General features: G+C 31.0%; 3 protein-coding genes across 5 annotated transcripts in view; 2 read left to right on the top strand and 1 right to left on the bottom strand.

The window, feature by feature from the left end:
- Positions 1-381: 381 nt before the first annotated feature.
- The window catches only part of LOC126837037 (uncharacterized), a 96,811-nt gene continuing 70,843 nt past the window's right edge, over positions 382-26,349 (bottom strand). Inside the window, exons 6-14 of the mRNA XM_050570758.1 lie at positions 15,695-15,929; positions 14,522-14,659; positions 12,479-12,684; positions 11,963-12,295; positions 10,572-10,639; positions 9,787-9,991; positions 8,508-8,659; positions 6,183-6,320; positions 382-3,482 (exon numbers count right to left, since the gene is read on the bottom strand). Of these exons, the coding sequence (XP_050426715.1) occupies positions 3,258-3,482; positions 6,183-6,320; positions 8,508-8,659; positions 9,787-9,991; positions 10,572-10,639; positions 11,963-12,295; positions 12,479-12,684; positions 14,522-14,659; positions 15,695-15,929 (1,700 nt within the window). The 3' untranslated portion in view covers positions 382-3,257. The remainder of the gene's footprint in view (positions 3,483-6,182; positions 6,321-8,507; positions 8,660-9,786; positions 9,992-10,571; positions 10,640-11,962; positions 12,296-12,478; positions 12,685-14,521; positions 14,660-15,694; positions 15,930-26,349) is intronic.
- LOC126836472 (UPF0235 protein C15orf40 homolog) lies at positions 16,987-18,260 on the top strand. The gene is made up of 3 exons (XM_050569932.1): positions 16,987-17,428; positions 17,527-17,654; positions 17,946-18,260. The coding sequence occupies exons 1-3, from the start codon at positions 17,143-17,145 to the stop codon at positions 18,060-18,062; spliced, it is 531 nt and encodes a 176-aa protein (XP_050425889.1). The 5' UTR covers positions 16,987-17,142; the 3' UTR covers positions 18,063-18,260.
- LOC126836470 (uncharacterized) lies at positions 19,174-26,008 on the top strand. Of its 3 annotated transcripts, XM_050569927.1 has the most exons (5): positions 19,174-19,307; positions 19,378-19,642; positions 25,053-25,204; positions 25,263-25,292; positions 25,589-26,008. In XM_050569927.1, the coding sequence occupies exons 2-5, from the start codon at positions 19,444-19,446 to the stop codon at positions 25,793-25,795; spliced, it is 588 nt and encodes a 195-aa protein (XP_050425884.1). In that variant the 5' UTR covers positions 19,174-19,307; positions 19,378-19,443; the 3' UTR covers positions 25,796-26,008. The 3 variants fall into 3 exon arrangements, with proteins under 3 accessions (XP_050425884.1, XP_050425883.1, XP_050425885.1); XM_050569926.1 differs by having other exon boundaries at positions 19,197-19,642; XM_050569928.1 differs by lacking the exon at positions 25,263-25,292 and having other exon boundaries at positions 19,221-19,642; positions 25,589-25,991.

The raw sequence follows: 26,349 nt of genomic DNA, 5'->3' as shown, positions 1-26,349 counted from the left end.
ATTCAACTATTTAAAAAAAAAACAAATTGTAAAAAAGACACTTCTTAGCCGACTCGAAACGTTTGCCTATTTCTGTATGTACCCATTTATAGGTCATAACATTATTATCTAAACTTTATAAACTTAATTAAAAACCTTAAAACGACTAATGTATTATAATTATTTCCTATAGAACATGTTATCTTAAAGTACATATTATCGTGATATTTATCTGATAAAATAACGCTAACACTTTATTTTAAAACAGTTTCACCGTGTACAATATTATAATTGTAAATCTAAGCAATATCTGTTTAAGTTAAAAATACCTTTAACATATTATACAAACTGTTTCATTAAAAAAATGAACTCAGTGTTGTTTTTTTTTTTAAATACGTTATGTTTTAGTCTTGTACAAGTTTACCGTTGATATGATTTTGATATGTACAATGTACATGTTTATACATGGTTAATACTAATACCATCAGAGATTACCATGACTATTGTTTTTCTAATATTCTTATAAATAGGTAGTTGGGCAAAATCCAGTTTTTCAAACCATAAAATCCAAATATCTATAACAAGATAGTGAAAATCTTATGGCATGAATCCTAGGTTTGGGATATCACAATTTTAAGAAACTGGATTTATAACTCTATCTAAATACGTTTAACTTATGTCATTAATATATTTACCGGATGTGGCACCGAATGATCTTTATATTTTCTATTTAAAGCGTTAAGTAAATATTGTAACTGATTGAGTTTATAGTAGAACTTATAAAAGTGATCATTACTCAGTTTACTTCCAGGATAATTTCAATTGTGACTAGTAGATACTAGTTCAGTTCGGTGCCACTAGTTACCGGTCGGCTTTACAGAGAGTGTTTCGTTTAACTTCAAACAAGTAAATATAGCTGCTGCCACCAATTGATGGTCAAGTTCGTTGTACAACACACCCAAAGTTTTAAAATAATATAATTTAATTGTTATTTAAATTCAAAAACAATTATAACACGGTTCATGGATTAAATTTTATGACAAAAAATTATAAAAAAAAAAATCAAGTTAATATTTCTTCATAGCACAATTTTATAAGAATAGTATGTTAGTTGTCAAGTATTTTACCGGTTAATTATTGTTCCCCGTAGTGCTGTGTGTGGTTAACAACGTGGTATGTATAAAGTGCTGATGTCGAATGATGTTTAAATTTGACTTTCCTAAGCCCGCAATAGTCGACCATACACAATTTGTGGATTTATGTTTTCATAAGTATCTTAATATATGCTTTACGTCCGTTCATAAAACGTCGATTAAACCGTCGTCCAGTAATTTCGCTAAAAGGTCCCGGAAGTAAACCGGAAATCATAATGTTACTGCCCGTTTAAAGCGAATACATACTTAGACTCGAACCGCACCATCACACCCTCCCCCATCATCCCTTTTTATACTCACATGATGTTTACTCGTGCCAACCCTTACCACCGCAAATGTGACTGCGCCATCAGGGTCGTGTACCGTCGTTTGCTTTGCCCATTAGCATTTATTGCGTTAAGTGAGCTTTATCGCATAACGAAAATACATACCGACTACACCTAAACATGCACTCGTAAACCCATATGTTTATTGCTGCGGTACGCGTGTAATACTTAAAAGCCTTGCAGTAGTTTGTTTAATTAACGAAGAAAAAACGAGGCGACACAATACTAAGTCATTGGAACACCGGCCGTTTTGCCACCCGGTTTTTAATTAAAAGATTATTGATTTAAATTGCATTTTACAGGAACTTTGACGCTTTGATTAATTACACCCAGTTAATCGTCGGCTCTAATTAAACGTCAAATCAAGGTAACAAATGTTAAATTAAAAGGTTTCTAGATTTAGAGAACGGATATGCTAAAAAAAAATGTTTTAAACAGTACTGAAAGAGAAAACATATGTCTCTAGGGTATAAGGAAATATAATTGAGGATATTATGTTTTAAAGGAGTGAAAAATATGAGTGTTAGATGTGTATGTGTGTGTGTAACGGAATAGAATAATTCCCCGTGAGAATAAGTGTTCAGCAAGGATCCGCATTATGCTGTTTTTTTTGTTTGGAAATAGGAGAGTGGTTAACGTTTCAGAATCTAGCAATTGAACTTTGTATATTATTATACCAAATGGTTACGGTTGCAGTTGTACTAAAAAAACTACAACATAACAATAAAACGTATGAACAAGATGTATAATATTTACTATATATTATAGTAAGCGGGGCTTTCTTCATAATTTTTTTGAGTAAAAAAAATTACCGCCACGATAATAACAATGATAGGTTGCAAATAAATATATTATATTGTAACCCGATTGGATCGTCTCGATTCGTCCGTTTTTCCCAACATTTATTATAAAAAGTACATAATATAACACAATTAGTAAATGAGTACCGGCTGTGGTTGCGATAATTATACGGTTGGAATTATTTTACAAAAAAAAGTTCTATACGGCGACACGCGAATGGGGTTTTATTTTTTTTATATTCAACACACCCATTCCCCCAACTCTCCCTTTAAAACTACCCTCCCTAACCTACCCTTCAACACTACCCTGACGGTGTTGTGTAAGCAGCCACCCGCCCTGGTGTGTACCTACGTTTTTTTATTTGGTCAGTGAGTTTTTCCCCTTAAAACAAATTCCAGCCTATCTTTCTCTGCCTTTCCTTTTTTTTGCATTTTGTTTTTTTTGGTTACCAATTAGTAGTACACACACGATATTATTGTTTAACGTCAAAATCGAAACGGCTGATTACTACAATGTTTGTTTTTTTCGAAACACTCTCTGCCCGCTAATAATTATTACCTGTCACTAACGTTTATGTACAACCTTAATATATAGTTATTTAATTACCATTACACTGGTACACATTATATTTGTTCGTTTGAGCGATTTAATGGCCGTCGCGGAGCCGTTAAAAAAATTGTTTTTTTCCAAAACCGACTGGACCAGCCGTGAACGTTGGCAAGTAAGCATTCACAGAATGGAATAAAACTATTCTATTTGAATCGTAATGGCGATATGAAACTTTAGTTTTTCCAACTCAAACAACTCATACACCTCGTGCCCGTCTGGTCGACTCGGTTAGCATAATTTCCAAAACCCGTTCACACGGACCGTCACCGTTTCTTGAGTATATATATATTTTTACACATTATGTATGAAATAGAAAAAAAAACCAACAAATGTACACAAGTATAGAGATTTAAAGACGAGAGAGTGGGAATGATTTCTTTATGGTCGTTCACACGTCTAGGTACGCTAGTAGGACGGTTATAATTACCAGCGACAGAGAAATGATTAAGTTGCTTGGAGCATAGGTGATCGGACTCCAAGAAGAACTCAACGCCGGCAGAAGGACGTCGACTTCGGCAATTTTTAAAAGCGACAGCAACAAGTTAGTCTTCACCGGCATGGCTTGGGTTGTAACCATGTACGAGAAGTTCTTCAGAACATCGAAACAAGCCAACTGTACAAAAACAAAAAATACATTCGAATGTCAATTATATAATTATTTTTGTCCAATTTTTAAAAAAAATATATGTATTTTTATTATTAGCTTTTTTTGGACAATATTATAGCTCAACTGTTACAGTAGCTTATAACGTTTACTATGCTGGGATCAAATTAAAATAAAAGTAAACACATCTACAACAAAAAATTACCACTTATTAATATTCTTAATTGAATAGAAGAGTCAGCGTTTAAAATAAATCCATTGATGTATGTTATGATGGAAACGGAACGAGAGCTAAGGATATTGGATGGAATGGGGTTAATGGTTATTAATACCCACGGGGGGGGGGGGAAAGAATATTCCTGTATTTTTTAATTTGCTTCGGTATCATTCATTATAGAGTTATAATCATTTTTTTTTTTTTAGACGAAGGCTAAAAAAATATATTTCCGGGCGATTCGCATTCAGCAATCGAATCGGCTATGTGTATAAGAAGTGCGTAGGACTTGCCATTCATACCAATCGTTGGCTTGGTCCTTTCTGTACATAATATTACATGAAAAGGTAAAATCGAGATGCGATGTTGTCGGAGGGGCCGAGCAAGTAATATGTATTATTCAGTTCTTTTTTTTTTTTTTGATGGGCGAGGGGATGAGATGATTGCCTTTAACGTACCATGTTTGTTCGGATTATCAAATTGCACTTGGCCATATCTTATAGGGTGCTGCCAGGAATCCGTCTGTTTCCGTTCTGTATCCGGTTATCGATTGAATTATATTAACCTAAATATATTGACCATATTTGTTTCCTTGACCGAATGGCCAAACAATTGAATTCGCAAAAACAGCATAAAATATTTGTACAAGAAACAACGCCATACGCCAACGGACAGAGCGGAGGTCAGTGATATTATTGTGGACCCTTTTTTACCCTCCGAACCAATACATGTAGAGTTTATGTAAACTTGAACCGTTTGTATGATATTATGTTGTTTATAAATGTAAATATATATTTTTCGGATAAGGAAGAGTCGAAAAAAAAACAACATAAATACCAATACAGTCGTCGAATACATGCGTGTGTTTGCATTTAACGCGCTGTTAAATTTATTATTATTATTTTTTTTTTAACATGAATTACCATTGCTAATATTGGTTTATCAGGACAGACAGCTAAGTACCAGACGAGTTTAACTAGGCTTGCTGCACGCGATAAAGACTTTAAAAAGTATTATACCTTTGATTTGTTCGTTTTGAAAACGAAAAATACCCCGCCTCCTTCACTTAAAAAATTTAAATTACAAAAAAAAAAATATATATATATAATCGTTTCCACGGTTAATGGATTATTTAAACTTTTTGCGCTTAACGAGTTTAACCGCAAAGCATATACATAACATTATGTACTTACAGAGTGTATTTTGTTTTTACATTTTTTTTATAAACCACTAGAGAATGCAATTCACTGACTCTGCAATATTTAGCTGGTATATATTTAATGGCATTACCCAGTGTAAAAAACCTATGGGAAATTAAATTTCAATTATATTCTCATTTATAATAAAAGGACTATAACAAGCTGGATACAAAATAATTATTATAGCTCGCCGTTTATCGAGAACAATTTTCCATTTAAACCTTTTTCTGAAAAAAAACGATGTGAAGTTAGTTGCCGTAATTTTATAATTAAAAATAAAATTAAAAGTTCTTACCTACTTATATATTTTGTTTACTATTAGTATACATTTCTAGAAATTATACAGCAAAAACAGAATTTATCAATCTCTATTTTCCAGGTAGAAATTTTAATTAGTAAAACCTCATTGGATACACAGTCCATTACATACATGTATTATACATATTAAAAAAAAACATTTTGTCAATAATAAATAGTGCATGTATTCGAAACCCTTTTGATATTGAATTGGATGTGGGAATTGCTAATTCCAACTCAGCATTTCGTTTTTAATTAATATTTGTCATTAAAAAGGGTTTTATTTGTGTACAAACAATTAATAAATTATTATTTAAAATCACGATGGAGTTTTCATAGTGTTTCTATACCGATTACACCTATGCCTACCTTTAAACATTATTATATTTATTTATAACACTGTTAAATAAAAAAAATCGATGGAAAAATCAAAGAAACAACAATAGGTAAATACAAATTTTGTTTTAATGTTTAGATAATTTAGTGTGTGTTTAGAGAAAGTAAACAATAATTTTTAACCTAGGCAAATTACACTTAATAGAGAAAATCAAAAGTAGAAATTTATTCTGAAACTGGAAAAACTTAATACAAAGCAGACGTACTAGAATTGCATGTAAATGTAAAAAACCATACAGGGAATTATATCATCCTGTCGTTAGTGCTGAAGATGACAAGAGATGTTTAGTTCTAATGTCATTTTAGGATTTCGTTTTCTACTACCAAAGCGTAGTAACTAATAAGCAAACTAATAGTACTACTGATAGTATGTAAAAGTTTGGCTGATGATAATAACATAATATAATTATACAAAAACACAAAAGCTTTGTGACGACAAACTAAACATTGTGTATGAGCCGGGTGAATTCCCCCCCCCCCCCACCGAATAAAAGCAAATTCGTTGTATTTTCAATTATTTAAAACATGTTATGTGGAAACGTGTCAAATACGTCCACACGAATTCAAAGCAGCGGTGTAATAAACAAACTTAAGTGCACTTACACTGTCCTGAATAACGGAAGACCGGACGTCCTTTGTATTTTTCGCATATCCTCCGTTGGCTGCCAATTTCGGAGACGCCTTCCCAACGATAATCATGTTCTCGAACGACAAACTGTGAAAATACAATTTGCACGTCGTCTGAAAAATAAACACAATCGTTCATAGCATAAAAAGCTTTATTTTTATTTGTAAACACAACATAATGCACAGGGTCTACAATAGGGACATACATGTATCATGATGCAATACCGAATGTCTAATAATATTATTATAATAAGAGTTTAAGAGTAAAATATTAGAGCAACAGAAGAAAATGGCTAAGAAGTATAAATACATCTATTACCGAAACTTTTTAATTTCACTTAGGAAGTGAGAAATTGTTAGAATAAATACTAGAACGGTTAGGTTGTTTTTGGAGAAAAGGTGGTAAATGTAGTAAGGAAATATGATTGCACATACTTTGTATGCTTATATGCGACATCATTGATTTTTAATAGCATAATTATTGTAGTTTATTACCAGCAAAATCATTGTCTTTGATCTGGTTTACTTAATATCGTATCCGTATAATTTTGTTGTTAATTTGTGATCATAATAGTTAAGCAAATGACCAAATAAACTTGAACCGTTCAGACCGATAAATTATTGTGTGAGAACACAGTTAAAGACATGTTTGCATATCATTATAATATACTGTGGTGTTAATTGAAAACCGAGCCGGGTATAATTTATGTTAAGTCGAATTCGAAGCTAAACGCACAGAGAACATTGTTATGAAATTACCTACATCGATTGATTGCGAATAACTTTAGTGGAAACGAAAGCTAAAAATCTTACATCGTTGAGTGTTTTATTAGACGATAATTGTATTATTATAATTAAGATAGGCGTATAATATAAATTATCAAAAGGGATTCCGTCAATCGTCAAGTCAAAGTTTTCTTTTAGTTATTTGTTTCTATACTGAGCTAGTAAACTCCTTGCCAACAATTTCATTTACGGAAATCCTGTGTGCAAGAAATGAAATCGAGTCTGCAAGAAAGTCAGCAAAAAAGATATACACGTCATAACTAATTTCTATTAGATAGAATTGAGGACCATAATACATTAATACCATATCGAGAAAATCGTATGCATCCACAAAAAAAAAAGTCTTATTGTAAGAAGATTTTAAAGGAAAAATGTAATCAAAGTTTGATATAGCATAGGTGTCCCATTTTTAAAGTGTACAGGGACGATATTTTATTTATCCTCTTACAGCAATCTGTAAGCCCCGAGAAAAGAGTTCCCAAGAGTAAAATCACTACTTTCGAAGCCATAAATTGTAAATAAATGTTACCGGAAATGTTGACATACAGGAAACCCGGTGATAATAATTCCTAAAAAAATGTCTAACAATTGCTGGGAAAAAGACATGCGCTACTATTGCGAGCCCTTTCAAAACATGTTTTCCTATTTGCATCATAATTATAATTGCCATAATTTACATGGGTTTTAAAATTTTCGTTTTTTAATTTGATTTTCCTCCGTTTTACATATTGAGTAGGTATTTTTTTTTAACCAATTTTAACGGCTACTTATTTAGGTACATAGTTTTAAATAAATTTATAGCCCATTAACAGAATTCTGTTTCACAAAAAAAAATTACACCAAAACCTATGTCATGTATTATACTGTTGTACACAGCAGTAGCTGCTGACACTGGAGCGCTTGTCTTATCGTTCAATGATAATAGCCCCAAGAGGCAGGTTAGTAATTATTGGCGGGTTTGTTTTTCTAAGAAATCTTTTGAAATTAATTGTCCGAAGGGGAATAAAGTGGTCACGCACGCTATGCCCGAGTCACGGCAACGTTTTAAAGATGGTTCCCTATAAAGTCAATTTATAATAAATATATAGGTATATACAATGTTTGTACTATACGAGTGTGTGTGTGTCTGCAAGTTCACGTCTCCTTTAAACGAGTGAATCTGTCATTGCTCGTAAACGTTGTTTTATCGCCTACTCGCAGTCACGTGGGAAATACCACAACACACACAGTATTATAGAGAAGAAAACTCTTTAACTCTGGGGAAAACCAAAAAGATGTAAGTGTGGTGTAAGAAGTCACTCGCAGAGATGTGTACCAAATCGAACAAGTTTTCAGACTCCGGACAATACATAATATAACAGTATAATGTAAAGAAAAACCAGAGGGAAAACAAACTCATATACTTGCATCATTTAATTATTTTCGATGGTCACTGGTATTAATACTAGTAGTTTAAGCAGAAAGAGTCGATCACTTTGGGTTTGTAAAAATATATTATGTTTGACATGTACTCACGTTGGACTTGATGTGGTCTTGTATGAACTTTTGTATAGTGTAAACCAAGTCTCCGATTTCAAACTGTATGATGTCCAAACCCTTTAACAAAGCTTCGTCCTTTTCGCTGTAGCCCAAGAATAGGAACACGCCCGGCTTGAGACTGTAAGTATCTACGACACAAAAAATTATTAACGCGTGAGTGTGTATAAATATTAGCATGTATGAAAAAAAATCATATCTGTTATATATGTAGTGAAAATATACTTTTAACCTCCCCATTTTCACTAAACAAAGCTTCGCGTGTCACCGCTATTAAGTTATGCCACTACCTTATTTTTAAATAAATATGATCGCTGACCTTGAAAGAAAAAATACATTCCAATTTTGTTCTTTGAATTGGTATTCGAGGTGTGAATTTTTAAATTTGGCATGTCTTGTGACAATAATAATTGTCAAAATTGAAAATTTTTTTCATTATGCATTTTGTTCATTTTAATTCCAGTAATTTTATACGGTATAACTATATGATAAATAATTCCAACTCTTTCTTTGCCTTTTATTCTCTTATGAAAAAGCAATTTTAGTTCAAATCCTCGACAACTTTGTTCGAAGGCCTTCATTTGTCGATGAAATCGTTTAGCTTATGTTTACGTTAAAGAAGAAAAAACTCCGAAGCAAAAATGAGAAATTGAGAATTTTACGGTTTCTATATTTTTTTTTTTTAAATGAATGTGTTTTTCGAGGTCAACGAACCAATTTGCATAGTATAAAAAAAAGGGTAATGGAATCTGTTGCGCAAATTGTTTTTTTCTTTTTTTAAACTAATGTAATTATAAAGCCTAAACCAGATTACTAATCAAGCTGCTCGTATTTAAAGCTTTAATAAAATATTTTAATTAACAGCTTCAGTAGCGAACGACGTGGTCTTTTGAATAACGCACGAGTTTACGCGGTTTATAACAGTTTGTGTAACGACGGCACTCCGTGTAGGCAATTTAGCTACTCTAATGAATATGTGTGCCGTCGACATAGACAGTTATTTTTTAATCGCACGTCACTCGGAATAGGATTGGAAAAAATGAATGTGGGTCAAACTGTTAATATTTCCACAGTCAGATAAATAATACCCATAATATAATATATACACCTAACCGCGCGTGGGTTTAAATTTTAGATAGCTCAAATATTCCACATTACCGTTAAACCTCACCTGCGGTGGGGGTTTTATTGATAAAAAAAACACATGGAGCTATCGGTAAACACCAAATGCATTGTGAATATCTAGACTGGTACTCACTCGTTTTCGGTCGCATGCAGATGAAACGTCCCACGTAGCATATGCAACGGCCTCGGAAAGCTATGTAAGCCGGCGATTCGTGATGATAGAATGCGATTTCAGTGTGACACGGTTCCACCTCGACGCAAACGGTCTGGCACGTGAGGCTCTCTCCGATTTTGCAGTTGCACACTTCCGAACACGAGTTGTCTTCCAGACTGTGAAGCTGTTGGGAGCCACCAAAGAGTGAGGGACAAACACATAATATAATATTCTTAGCATATCAATACTAATTCTAAGTAGGTATACATTGACCCCAGTTGAGGGGATTGAAAGTGGGCGGTTTTTAAGGAAATCGATTCTTATTCGAACCTAAAAAACAGGCCGATTACTCAAATATGTTTACATGTTTGAAATTCGATCATCCTAAGTAGGCCTACACATTTTGTCAGATTTTTGTGCAAAGAACCGACCGCTTTCAATCCCCTTAACATAAATAGTCGCAAATTCAACTAGTCCAAGTTGTCCGTGTTTTTTTTAGATCCAAACGAATGTTTTGGTTTAAGGGTTATTTTTTTAAAACCCTCATTTTTTACTTCAGTACTAATATGCTCACGTTTACTTTATACTTTTACGTTAGTAATGAAAACACCATTAAAAACCTAAAACTGCTTTGAAACATTTGACATATGTAGTTTTTGTATATGTATGTTTAAAACTAGTTTATTAATTGGGTTAAGCACCTCGGGCTTGTACGTAGAAATTAGATACTACATTATACAAAGATAATACAAATAACAACTTACCCGTATAACATCCCCTTCAGCCAAAAATTGTTTGTTGTAGTGCGGTGACCTTTGTAGACTGCAACCGTCTAAAAATTAATAAAATCAAATGGTTCACCGTTTTAAAAATGTTCACGTTCGCCCGTATTCAAAATAAAATTCTTCTCAGACAAATTACCGTAGTAAATTTTTCTATTTATTAACTTTTATCTAGTTTGCTTTTTTATTACAATATATTTGATTTATAAGTCATGTACATTTTAATCGTTACCAGTAAAATCAATATTTTGCAAGAGATGTTAAAAAGTTATAATTATTTATTAAGTAAAATAATTATTCATAAAAAAAAAAAAACTTTTTCCCATTAAAACTGCTTTGCGCGGATTAATTTTTCTCAGACTTCATATATAGTTAAGGAAAGAAATTCATACTTATTATTTATGACAAAATTGTCTGTGTTTCGTCATCCGTATTTTTGTGATATACCTAATACAACTAACGCTATATCATTTTTAAAAAAGTAAAAAAAAGTCCTTTCTTAATTAATTAATTATTCATTAACTGGTTGAAATGTTAAAAAAAAGGTGATGTTAGAACACAGACAATGTTGTTGTCTACATTATGTAAATATTTGGCTTCTTAGTTCTGATTATAGCCTTTGTAAAATTAATCCGCGCAAGACGGGGTTTTTGTAGAAAATAACAAAATTAGTTGAATCTTAGTTAATAACGTATGTAAACCCGGTGAAATCAAATAGTTAAAGTTAGCATATTGCTTAACATTAACTAAGCCTAAAAATTAACTATAGTTTAACAATACGAAAAAAAAATAAGCTGAGCTATTTTTTATATAAGCCAATCTGAAGAGAACGATCATTAAGGATGTTAACCAGTTAACGTCCATTGTCCACACTTACACTACTACTAAGCTGCTTTTAATAAATAAATAAATAAATAAGTTGTAATTTAAAATAAGTACCTATCATTGAACCGATTTACTGGGTTGTTAATGCTAAAGTATCGACAAACTCATAGAGAAAGAGTAAAAAATTCCAGAAACTCAGAGGATCGACCCGTCACACTTTATAATGTTATAAATACATTGATTGGAAGAAGTCTATATGGAGAAAATGTCATATTTTAACATGGATATAGTACTGGGCTGGATACAAGAAATTTCATGTCGCCATTTTCACGTAATAACAGATAAAATATTAGAGATAAGAGATTAGAGAGAAGAGAACAAGATAAAGATAAGTGATAATAGATAAACGATAAAAGAGAAGTGATAAGAGTTAACATATTTATGATTTCATGTTTTTCCGTAAAGCGGAAAAAATAACTAGAATCTTTTTTTTTCGTACGAGGCCTACTGTAAGTAGGTTGTTAGGTTTAAGTAAAAAATGAACTCACGAAGAGGTATTTGAGGAGCCGGAGTCGTTGTGGTTGTAGAAGTGATCGTGCTGACAGCTGTCGACGGACTGACAGTGGTGGCAGACTTGAATTTTTTGCCGGCTACAAGGACTTTGATGTTGCTTGTTGTAGTGGTTGGCACGTCAGCGATTTCAGCCGAGAAAGTGGTCGTGACCGCTGTAATTCCTACCGCAGTGGTAGAAGTCCTATGCCGGCGGTGGTCGCGTCTTGGTCCTTTAGGCACGATGCTCGAAGGCCGAGGTCTCGGAGACGTTCGGTCCATTCCGTTCAAATTCTTTATCTTGATCATGTGAAAGTCTCGTTGGGCTTCGACTACGGCATAGACAATTGAAACGTTAGCGTTGAATTTATAGATTAGACTTTTATAGAATTAGACTACAACATCAAAACGTTTAACTAACGTGGACACGTTAGCTGATTTCTTTGCGTTTTCTTTATTTCGAGATACGAGTTACAAAAGCATGGAGATATATAAATAGAGGTGTGTATTCGTACCCACGCAAGAGTTGAACCAAAACACTCTCTGCCATCCCATGCAGTCGTTGAACCTGACCGGAGACGTGTCCTTGCAAACGCAGTTAGTCCGCAAGATTGTTCCGAGGACACCGACAATGGACTTACGACACTCTGACGGTGGACCGGCACATCGGCTGGTCAAGGCGTCGACCGAACACGTTTGTTCATAAGCTTCCAACCTGGACCTATTTACAGTGTGATTAATGCACATTAAAAATAAATCAATATGCCTAGTAATAGAGATTATAAATTGAAATTCGTGGGTCCGGTGCAAGAACCGGCTATCTCCATATTTTGAAATTGTTCAGGACGTCCAAAAGAAAATCCATTGTCCCATCTACCACTATTGATGGGGGAAAATGCATTTTGTAATATCTTTTTAGGTCATACTCTGACTTTACCGATTCTTAATAGCCGGTTCTTGCACCGGACCCTTCAATTGATATAATTAGACTAAATGTATGTCATTTCTTAATAGGTAATTGTTTTTGGTTGTTTCGTGTATTTGTTAATTCAAATATATTTTGTTTCGGAATAAAATATGTTTTATTCAGGTTGATACACGGTTGATTAATTTATACAAAATATTCAATTAAACAATTTATGCTTGTAACCGTTTCAATGTAATTGAATGTAATTTGTAGTGAAAGAATCTCACGCGTCCGACCCTTCTCCACACATCACCCTGAGCTCGAATACATTTTTAATTCTGTTAGTTTTGAATTTTACCCAACTCCACTCAATTCAACGTGACGGGGATTAAAACTATAATGCTTTTACCGGTATAATAATTATTGTAATACTATCACAATAATAATAATTGTTGTCACACTAAAAAAGGACTAATTCAAATTTTGCGGTTTTATATAATGAAAAAAAGTATTCCATACCTTTAAGGGTGGAAAATAATATTATGTACTCTCCCTTTGATTCGAAAATAATGAAACCAGATTTTACTCGTCTGTAGTCCCTAAACATAACCATATAATATGTAGAATATAACATCAATATAATTTTTTATGACCAACCTACAACCGGATTTCTGTGAGACTATTCGATTGTGAACGATATTACATTATCGCCTTAACGCAACAGGACTATGTAACGGGTTGCACAGTAATTAACGTCAGACGCCTAACCCAACCTACCAAAGACCGTGTTAATGATTTTTATTTTTCAAGCTCAGAAAGACACGCGGGGTGGCTAAAAGGTCGACTGACGCTTGTGTATAAGCTGTTCGAAGACGGTGGGGTGGTCGTGGCCGGTTTAAAAGCTTTTAAGTGGCATATTAATGAGCCGAGTTTCCCGTAAGCGACCGTTTTCGTTTTTATATTTTTCCGTTTTATTAGCTTTAAGCACGTACGTGTTATTTAGCAAAAAACAACCGAACAATAATTATATTTTTATACCATAAAAACAATCCCTTTCGGTTACGCTCTATAATACCCGTGTAATAGGCCCCCGCAAAAAGCGGTTTATAAATTGTATTATAATACTCGGTGCCAAAGATTTAACATTGGAAACTACCGTTAATTTTATTCAGCCTAAGCACTCGTGTTTTTATTTAAATTTAATGGAGCCGAGAAGACGGATTTGTTAAATTGTTATGCATTAAAGTAATATAAATGAGTAATATTTTCAAGGGGCAGTCGAGGAACTTATATAATATAAATATTGAGAAGCGAATGTATACAATTAAACGAGTTCAATCCTATACATTTCTATACATTTTCTAGTTATTAATTATTAATTTAATACATTCATTCATACTCGGAATACACTATACACTATGAAATTCATTCAAAATTAAATTATGAGACTTTTTAAGTTATTCAATTGAAAAATACGTAGCAGAGAAAGATAATGAAACATTATTTAACTTTTCATTTTTACAACGTAGTCATTTTGGATTATGTTGAAAAATAACTTTTTTTTATTTTTATTAATAGCCTTTATGTAAAAAAATATTCAGCTCAAGGAAAATAGAAAAAACATAATTATTATGCTCTATGGTAGCCTTACCTGCATTCTGGCTTGGTCCTACACGTCTCAGCCAGAGCATGACAAGGTACTTTCCCTGGGCCGTCAGCGCGTTGAGCGCACTCCGGATGTAACATTTCTTGAGCCACCAAACACTTGTCCTTGTTGACGCCAGATTTTCTGAAAAATAACGCAATTCGTTACAGGCGATGTTTTCCAAAGAGTTGGAAGTGGGAGATTTATTGATAATGGCCAATTTAATACTTTTAATTCAAGCTTGCACAGCTTTGAAAATAGCTAGAACCCTTTAAAATTGCTCCAATGCTTCTATTAAGTACCGGGTGATTATTTTCATATCTAACACTGGGTTTCTCTAAGAATATTTGCAATTTACTAATTTTTCTTCTTTTTAAAAACATTTTTGTTAATGTTATTTTACAATACTAGACCATATTCAAATTTGTATCTTTTTTAAGATTTTCCTGAGCTTTACCAAATTTTGAAACCTAATTAGTAACGTATTTAATGTATTTTTAAAGAAGGAATGATTTACTAAACATTTTAACTGATCGATAACCAGTTTTAAATAATTATTTTTTAAGCTATTAAACTTTAAAATTTAGAATAGGAGGTGTTACAACTATATTTTTAGGGTTGATTTGTATATTTTCAATGCCGTTCAAAGAAATAGTAATAGTTGAGGTCTATATAGTTGAATAAAAACAACTGAAATGCATGATAACTGGATGCATAATTAATTTAATAACGGTAAATACAAAATTAAACAAAATCGGTTCAACTTTTTAATTCCGCCTAATGTAATGTAAAATAATGACAAAATAACGTAGAGCCATTTGTTTTCATGTCGTGGCATGCGTGTGAGATTGACTTATTTGTATTGTTTTATATAGTAATAATAAATAGGTAGTATTGTGGGTATTAACTTCGAAGTAATGTATAAATAATATAATGTAAAGAGTTTTGTAATGACCTTTACTGGTCGGATTATTTGTTCGGCTACACTCATTTGTTAGAAATTCCATTAAAATATTACAACACGTTTAAAGAAATTCTAGGGCAATAAATTGCATCAAACCCCATTAGGCCAATTAAACAAAATGATTCCTGGATTTAAAATATAAAATAACAATTGTCTATTACAAATAAATGTACATATTTATTAGGTAGGAAAATACTGAAAAAGTGGCGCCTTACTTGCACAAACAGAATGCTATTTCTATGGCAAATGGCGCCATGGAATCGTTCCTGTAGAAGCTCTGCAACGATTCCATGCAATTGGTTTTCTTGCACTGTTTCTGATTGCAGTTTCGAAAAATCGATGCAACCATTTCTTGGCAGTACGGCTGTTTGTTGCAAGTCTCCAACGCTTCGTGGCAAGTGCTCTGGAAGTTCAGTATCGAATTGTCCGTCGTGATTGCCGACTCTGGATCTAGAAATGTATACAACATTGGTCAGATATGAGTATATATCGTGTGAAGACTTAATAGAGTTATAAAAGTGTGGGCGGATCGTGATAGAAGAAAAGGAAGAAATGTTCTCAGATAGGAGAAAATAGTATAAAGAAATAAACAACTGGATGTTGACCGAATACTTGAAGAAGCTACTTACTTCAACTTTCGGGTCGACCTCTACCTCTTAATGTCTAAAAGATGTTAAAAATATAAATATATTTAGGTGTATAAAGCAAATATGTAGAGAAATGTAGAGGATCAGCATGCAAAAAAAAGTTGTGATTTAATACAAATATTTTTCGTTATTGACCAATCGAGATAAGAAAACTAAAAAGCAGTAAATGTGAAACGATAATAAACGAAGATATAGCCAAAAAATGGTGATGGCGACTTATGTTTATGATTTTTCTTAATTTATTTGATTTATAGGAATACCCATTAAAAGTAAATTCAAATGTATGTAAAATAATTAATTTAAAAAAACAATCATTCTAAATTCTGGTGTAATAGTTTATTTTCTATAATTATTTATCTTCCATTAATTGAAAATATAATTACCTCGAACTCAATTGCAATACAAATATAATTACTCAAATTAATATGGACTACTATTTAACAATTAAGATATGAGTTTCAAATATTTTTGGCTATTGTTTCAATTTACGAATTAAAAACACAGATTTACCTTATCATAATAATAATATTATACAAATATAATTCTGAGTAAAAACTACATTTGGAAATGTCCTTAAGTACAGAAGTGAGCGTTAATTTGTGTAAAGCACCGAAATCAAAGGTCTTTAAATCGATGAAAATAACATTGGATCTAAGATCCATTACACCAATAGGTTGTTTAAATCAAGTCAGTAATAAAAACATTTATGTACTAAATAATAGTGGGTATTTAAATGTTGAAATGTACATAAACCAGACATGATAGGTAAGGCGAGCACGTTTGTTGCCCAACATTGTGCTAACTGCTAGTTCGTGTTATTATGACTGATAAGCGTTGACCTATTATCACACATTAACTAGTTTTCAAGTTACTATGATATCGATAATCGAGTCGACCGAAAATAATAACATTACTGTCAATTCGAACCATCGATTGACTTCATTCCATCATACTATCATAACAGTTTATAAGTTTTGCAGACTCAAGCAAAGCAAGTTCGTCACACGGCCCAAATTATGCGGTACGCTATAATTGTGATGTGTTTGAATTTAAGTGGATTCAATTTGCCAATTGTGGATTGCTATGGCTCAGATAACTCCTTAACCTTGACCAAATATCAGAATTCTTACACGATCATCGACAGGCAGAAAAGATTCAGCAAAAAAAAAATTAAACCTAAAAATTTGCCACCTAAAATTGAACCGGAGCCTATAAAGCCTGGGCCAATAACAGAAGATAAGTCCGGTAATATTGCCATAAGAGTTAATGCCAAACCTGGTGCAAAGAAAACAGAGATTACAGGTCAGTATTAATAGTAATTTAAGTATTATTTTTTAGGAATCAACACTATGCTTTTTACTAATACATAATATAATATAATGGTTTTAATTAATTGCTAGACGTGAGCGCCGATGCAATTGACATTAAATTAAAAGCACCAGCCCAAGAAGGAAAAGCAAATTCTGAACTAATAAACTTTCTTTCGGATGTATTGAATATAAAAAAAAATGATATAGAATTGAAACGAGTAAGTTAAACTGGCCAACAATTAGCTGTTGGCTCATTGTTTTGAAATTTTAAAATATATTTGTTAGTCTCTTCTATATTTTGTAGTAATTTGTGCACTATATTTATTTGTCATCTAATATATACCTTAATTTTATGTTCTTACTTATAATATTATCCAATAATCAATTTATTACTAAAAATATGAATAGAAAATATTAACAACATAATTCAGTAAAATTGCTGATATCAATACTATAATGGGTAAATGTAATAATAATAAAAAATTGTTTACAAACAATTTCTTTTTTAGGGTCACCAATCTCGAGATAAAACTGTCGTTGTGGGTGGATCTGGCAACAGCCCAGAAAGTTTACATAAAAAGGTTTTTGATTGGATTAAAAATCCAAAGAAGAAGGGACGCTTTTAATGAATAAATTGGTCAGTATTTATTAGAAAAATGTATCTGTAAATTCTAAGTATCATATTTTTATCTAACACACTTGGAAATTTGTACTTATAAAAAAAATATTAGTAGAACCATTATTTTTATGAATCTAACAATTGTTTATAATTATGTTATTAATTTGAATACAAAAGTAAAAACTTTGACTTATTTCTATGGAAATATTGATTGATTTTCTTTTTACTACGTTGCGTTAATCAAATACGAATACTGGAAAAAGTCCAGTAATAATCACTAAAATAAGAAAAAATTACTAAAGAACCCGGAATCCTATAAAATTCAAAATTTCTGGACACAAAAATGTTTTTTTTGTTGTTGTTATTAACTATTTCGACCAATCCATCGTTAAACGATGTCTTTTGGAAAACAAAAAACATTTTATCATCAATACCTATTGTTTTTTTTTTTAACAATTTTGAACAATACTACAATAATTGATTTCATTATCAAGTATAATTTTTGACAACTTCATTAAATTGGATAATCGTTTACATAGGCTTCAAAGATGTTAGGTTTCAAAAGATGTTTTATATATTTTATGATTTTTTTATATTTTATTTATTGAACTGGAAAATACACTTTATGTACGTCAGAACATTGTAACTTTTTGACATTCAACCCTAACAATTAGACTTTCCAATTTTCAGTACAATCGTTTTTTTCTATTGCGTCATAGGCATTTAAAAACAAAACAGTATTGGATTTATCTGAGTTGATAACTCAAGTAAGTATTTAATTGTTACAATTATTAATTTACATTGTTTTAGATGGTAAATAATTTAGGTCATGCGCCTATATTCAAGACAATAATCACTTTGAGTACTTAAATAACAATAATTATTCAAATAAGAACAGTCAAAGATTCAGCATTAAAGGATAAACATAATGCAAATATAATAATATTTCTATACTCGTAATCAAACAATAAAATATATGTTATCAACCTTTTTTAATAAACAATAAATTATAATTTTCTCTGCGTATAATTTCAAATTAAACAAAGATTTATGACAAATTTAGTCCAATTTAAATTAAACACCGTGTAATCAGAAGTTTTTTTTTTAACGATATGAAATGTTATAATCTTTACACTATATTTTAACCGGATTAATTGATAGCGTCTAATTATCGGATTGAAATGTCGACATTCACTTGGTCCCTTCGCTATACGTTTAATGTCTAGCACTACACAAGTTCGTGTTATGATAGGTATGAGTTATTATTTATTACCGAACTAATTATTTAACACAAAATAACAACAATTCTATCGATTAAGAAGGACCGTCAATTCATTTTCACTCCACACTCAACCCGGATTTGTGGCAAGTCAAACGCCAACCAAACGATGCTAGTTTTTCACACAGCCCAAGCGCTTTTAGTTCTTTATACGGTGTCCACAAGCAGTGCGGCAAAAGTACTTGTGGCCAAGGATGAAGTTTACGATGTCAAGTCTATGTTGAATGGACCGATGTCGGTAGACGAGTCGGGTAACGTGATAATCAAAGTAATAGTCGTGCCCGATTACAAACACGATGGTGTTCTCGGTAAGTATACAAAATTTGTGTTATATAGATGATAATGATTAATTAAATTCGCCTACTCCGCATGTATTTAAGGGATTCGGAAATTTTCGAAGTCAGTTTAATGCCCCTCCCTCTTTCCTCTTATCCCCACATTCCAAATTTGAACTTTTGATTGTGTCAAACGTTAATTATTTTGCGAGTTATCTTGAAAACAAATTTGGGAGAAAAAGTAATTAAACGCTGTCCTTCCGTTACAGAAATTTCACAATTTATTACAGAATTTTTCCACATTACAATTATTGTTGGTGCAGGATAATATTACAGCCTACCATTGAAAATAAATCTATACTGTTGATACATTTTTAACTAATATTGAATTTTAAAATAAAATATCGATTTGTAGATCGTTAATGTATCTTTTATTACGTAGAATACTTAGAAGGTCAGTTAAACGGACCCCAGTTTTCGGTAAATCTTAATTTTGATACAAAATTAAGTATTACGACTAACTTAAAAATATACTATCATAGCTTTTAATGTTTATTTGCAGCTTTGTAGGGGAAATCTAAGCTTTAGCTTCGATTGTGGGCATCAAAAGAAGCCGCCACCAATTAAAATCCCAATGTTATCACAGGTATAATAACATATGTATTGATATAGGTCAGTAATCTACACCTATAAAACTTGAAACTATTTTCTCGGTATCAAAATTGCCACCGAAAGGTAATTAATTAGTTCATTGTTATCACAAAGCGATGACAACGTGGTGACATCAAATCAATGTTTACAGTATATTATCATTCCCCTGTCCTCCATACCCACCCTTAAGATTGTAGTCAAAAGGTTCTATCTATTGTGCAAACACTATTCCATTTACATTAAAAGGTTCTAATTACCGTAAGTGTTCTTCTTTTTAAAATTTCGCTAACAGAAAGTTCTATCCCCAGAACTTTTTTGTTCCTCATCAGTAACTATTCGGTTTTCTATGTTTCATAACTATAATTAAAGTTTTATTGACAATAATTAATTAGCAAACAATACCTAATACGATTTAATAGTTAGTTATTTATCGAAAACAAGTGTTTTTTAACGTAGGTATTTTATTTTGTCGATTGTGTACTTATTTAAATGTTTGAACGATTTTTTTGCATCACTGTAAAACCCTGATGTTCAAATAATTATAGCGAATAACTATACCTTATACATTGTGATACAATAATATTCTATCAAAAATAATTGTCCTAATGTACATTCATAATTATTACTTAATACTATATTTAATTTGGATGTCTAGAAAAATGATAGCGAAACTATTCTCTTAACTGCGGCAAATTTAAGAATAAAGAAAAATGTTATCAATTTATTAAAATATCCGAAAATATGAACACAATACTAAAAAATGTGTTGCTAGAAAACAAGATATATCTACGTAGGTAAAACAACATTTGTTTAAGTATTATTATTGATTTTATACAACATATTTTGTATTCGCTATAATATTTTTAACAATAAGATACTATCATGCAAGCAAATTCAAAGTTCAAAAACACAAAAAACTATTCAAGATATGACCTAAAAAAATGTTTTCCATAAAAAAAAGTATCGTAAAAACGTATCGTCGGATTTTGCTCAACACAGAAATTTTAATTAGAATTATTATAAAAAGTATTAGTTGAATACAAAAACTGAATTATATTATTAGGGTCATTTTATATATAAAGATAGAAACACTTTCAAATAAACACTTGATGTGTATCTGTAGATATATATGTATATAATCAGATGCATAGTCAGTAATATGCTTAAAATTATAATCTTATTGTAAAGGTTTATTATTATTTTTCTATTTTCCGCGAGTTGAATCCTTGCTATAAATTGTTTCAATTCGTCGTATAAGACTTCTTCCAAAGCACGAGAACAAAAAATAACCACAACAAATAGCTAATTTTGGCAGTTGACTTTTTTTAACGGCCTGAGTCTTCAGCCTCCCCCCCCCCTTTGATGCATTCCTGTTTGAAGACTTCGAAATGATCAATATACGAGTGGCGCATTCTTAAATAATTTTTTAGATAGTACAAAAATAATTTGATTATAGGAAGTCATATAAAAATTTAGTATAATAGGGTTTTGTATTTAACTTGTGTATGTTACATTTCAATTTTTGTACGATAAATTTTTTAAAACGAAAGTAATACAATTGAAAAATATTTTAGCCTTTTATTAAACATAATCTTCATTAGGACAACTACAAATTATATGAATATTTATGATAATAATATAATATATAATAACAAACACATTAGGATTTAAGCGCATAAACAAAAATAAGGTGATATTACAATAATTGTCTCAAACCATAAACCGTGTGGGCAATTTTTTTTTTTTTTTTTGCAAATTTAAAAAACTAAACGTACTAATGTTACTGTTTGATATTACGATAACTTTTAAAATATTTATTACAAACAAACAAACATTATTTAGAGGAGAGAAAATTTGTTAAAGTACTAAAACCATAACAAAAAACCTAACAAATAAAAGATTCAGTATCAAAATCCGTGATACATAATTCAAAATTTATGAATCGTCACAGTTTTTTTTTATTATAATATTTGTATGACGAATTTCGAGTCGAGATTATGAAGTGAGATGCTACATCTCAGTAAATAGTTAAAGAAAAAAATAGATTTTAATTCTGAATTCAAATAAGTTAATTAATAAAATTAAAGAAAAATAATGATTAATAACAAATCATATATTTGGATATTTAATCTAATTTAAAAAAAACATGACAAGTCTTTAGGAAATGACGTATTAACAAAATCATGAATAACCTCAAAATTTACACCTTTTAAAATGTGTCCTAAATATTCGACCAACCTTTTAGCACAGTCAATAGTATCTGAAATCTTGTTATCGATATTTGCCTTTTCTGTTATGGTTTTATTAGCTTCAGCTTCGTCTTTAGGGTTGTTTTCAGGGTCCTTGAGGTCCAAAGATTGAAAAACAATGTTTTCTATTGATTCGATATTGTCGTTGCCCATCATTTTTATAGACCCATAACTATCATACTTATCATATTTTTTCAACAAACGAATAACCATAGACTTAGGTACAGATAAAAATACCGAAGATGTTTTAGCCCAACTATTTAATTGTTTTATTGGTATCCTAAAATCGTCCTCACTATTTAATTCAAAGAAATCCGCAAAATGCTTGAGATGAAAGTTGAATAAGTCAATATTTTGTGCTCTCTGTTCGCTTTTAAGGGATTGCAAGCCGTTTAAAAATGCCCAACAGATCCGTAACATTATTGTTTTTAACATTTGAATAAAATATATGTGAACATATTGTAGCGAACTAATGATATTATGTAGCGGTGTTAATGTATTTTTAACCGTTTGCATCTTTGTAGACAGCAGCTCAACAATTTGGTCACTATTATTCAAGCCTCCAAAATTTGTAGTCAGGGTAGTCATTATTCCATTGTCCGTTATTATGTTGTTAAAGTATAACCGGTCGAAATCAAAGCCTTCAAATTCGGTTTCTGTAAAAGACTGACGTTTACAGAAATTTGTAAGGTGATTTAGCGCTGAACTATACTCTAACGCTGATAAATATGGAAAATATTCCATACTTCTTCTTTGGATTTGTTTCAAATGAGAGTGAAGTGGCATAGTGTGTAGTAAATAGTGTAAAACGTTACCATGAAGTTCTTCCATTTTATTAACTACATTTTCATTGTTGTCCATCGCCGCCAACTGTTTCATTTGATATGTATAAAAATGAAATATCCACGTAAATCTCGAAAATGATGACTTTTTAAAGAAATTTGTATTCATTTTTGCTTTTATCATTTTGTGTTCCCACTTTGGACAGACACTATCAATGATAGCATAACTGTTATCTTCGTTTGCATAATTTTTTGGAATTCTCAATTGTACATAAATCAACATATAAAACGTTAAAAAGTAGTCAATTTTCTCACATGTAAAGTCGATGAGTTCTATTAGCTTTTTATTGGAATAATCATTTTGTTTTGTATCATCGTTATAAATCCCCACTTCAAAATCGCTATATGCTTTTTCGTACTCTATTTTTACCTTAGAATACCAATTTAGTAGCTCATCTTTATTGTACTTACAATTAGCAAAGTTTAGCAGTATTATCGTCATCCAAATAATAATGTATTTCATTTTTAAACACTACTTAATAATATTTTAAAACTTATTATTTTGTACTTGCGCAACAGAATCAGCACGACTTTTCAGCTGCAGCTAGATTTAGTCATTGTTATAATTGTACAATAATTGAATAACACATATTTTCTACACATAAATGTACTAAACTGAAACCAAATAAACAATGTGTATAAGGCCACATCTGTGTTAAAACTAGAATCAAATGTTTACCTTATAATAGTGTTTTTAGTTGTTTTTTTTTATAAAACTTTGTACTAAAACAGAAAAACATATTGATTTTTGTGTAAAATATACGTCACGTTTTCGCGTAATAGATATAAAGATCACTCTGGCGACTGATTTGTCCAATGAAGCAAAGTATACTGTATTCAAAAAAAAATTGTCGGATAACGCGTTTCAGAGAACGTTTAGAATGTATTGTTTTATAACAAAAATATTAGTATTTATGAAATTACATTATTTAACAATTATTTTGTTATTAATATGATTTTAAAAATACAAGTCAAGCTTGTACACACTATTCCAGTACCAAATTAAAAAGTTTATGTAGTGAAGTAGAGCTACCCGAGGCCTATTCTATCTTATTATTTCTATTGTAATTATGTACCCAATAAAAAAATTACATTTTTAGTACTATTTAATAGTTATTATATTTAAGTATACCTTATAATTAGCACAGTCAGTTTTGATTATGTCTACCAATTTCAAAATTACCATTGAAACAAAAAATTAAACTTTAAATTGTCTGCAGTTCAGTCCCCGATCAGCGTTTTGACAATAGTACAAAAGATTGCGATACAGCTTTTTTCGGATAACACTTCAAAAAACAAAATATTTATTAATATTAATATACACTTTTTTTTTACCTATTAGCTTCTTAGTTTTATGTATGGATTCATATCATTCTACATCATATGTCAAACAAACGCTTTCAAAATTACTTGTCGCCAATTATGACACGTTGCAAGCTAATTGTATTGGTGTATCGGAAAGATTATGAAAAAGTTTAATTATCGGTACCTTCACTTAATACACAGAAAAACAAATTGTCTTCACTTAGGGGTGGTTGTTGTTAGACATGTAATAATTGATAACAACATCCACCACAGGTGTCCTACCATCTTTATATACATACATACGATAGTGTAAATGGTTTTTAATTGGTGGCGGTTTCCTTTGATGCCCACAAATGGCATTTTATAGACTACTAACGTTTATTTAATGATTTTTAGATGTGAACGGTAAATATATTAAACTGAGAGTAAGAGTTACTGATATATCTCGGAGCTTTGATTCCTCTGTATTTGCAAGATTGAACTCTCCACTGAAAAACTATCTATCATACATATTGGGAGTCAGCATAAACGATATAGCAGTAATACAAGTATGTATATTTTATAATGTTTCAGTTTTATTTTTATAGTTATCTATTTATATTTTAGAAAGATCTTGGAACCTCCAACTGCTTATTGGTAAGAACTTGTATTAAAGTTTGAACGATAATATTAAGCATAAACAAACTTAATGTCTTACAGATGTATTACAATATAGCGAATTGTTCTATTTGTGATTATAACATTGATTATAATTAACACTCTTTATTTAATATTATTATTATGTAATAAGAACTTATAATAAATAATAATTATAATACAAAGTATTATCAGTGTTTGTAATACATTTTAGCTGAACACAAATTGAAGTGTTCGCCAGTTTTTGTGAACTAAATCTGTAATAATATTATAGTACAACTTATATTATTTTTTAGGGTCGAATGTCTCAAGATAAAACTGTCATAATAAGCGGATACAATCAAGATGTTGAAAGTTATGTTAAGAACATTTTATATTCGCTTAGAAGTGAAAGAGAAAAAGAAACCAATATTTTCAAAAGATTATATAATTTTATATTAGACAAATTTCAGCCAAAACTTCACGAGAAGCCAACTATGATGTATATGAAACTTAAGCTTTAAATATTTTAACTATACTCGACAGGGAGTTAAGTGGTTAGAAATTATTATTATTAACAAAATGCTTGTAAGTGTTGTTGCAAGTGTTCAAAAATATTGTCAAATGTTTTATTATTTTTGCTGTATACATATGGTAGTTTTATGTACACAAAATTAGTTAAATTGAATATTTTCGTCGTATAAGTTTTAAATTTCTTACTGCTTATAATGGAATAAAAGTAAACAAATTTTAATCCGGCGGTAGTTTTTATAACTGAAGTCAATGGACAATGGATCAATTTAAGTACAGCTGCTCAATTTTCGTATTAATATTTCCCTTTTTCGCATTGAACGATCATTAATAATTACTGTAAGTACTAATTTAACGATATCGGTTACAAAAAAAAAAAAAAAATACACCGCCATACATTTATCCTGTAAAACCAAAATAGCTAATAAAACGTACCTCATAAGCCGGTACAACTGACAGATACACGCATAATCAAGCTACAATAGGAAAGTGTATATATATTTTTTTTTTTTTTTAATAATTAGATCCACGCTGGCGTTTGTTTACT

Source organism: Adelges cooleyi, unplaced genomic scaffold (genome assembly GCF_023614345.1).
Source record: "Adelges cooleyi isolate 19-005CV unplaced genomic scaffold, UGA_ACOO_1.1 ACOO_flye_CR_arks_rails_tigmint_CR_PRNA_247, whole genome shotgun sequence".
In the NCBI taxonomy this organism is placed as follows: Eukaryota; Metazoa; Arthropoda; class Insecta; order Hemiptera; family Adelgidae; genus Adelges; species Adelges cooleyi.
This window is presented reverse-complemented; position numbering and strand designations above follow the sequence as displayed.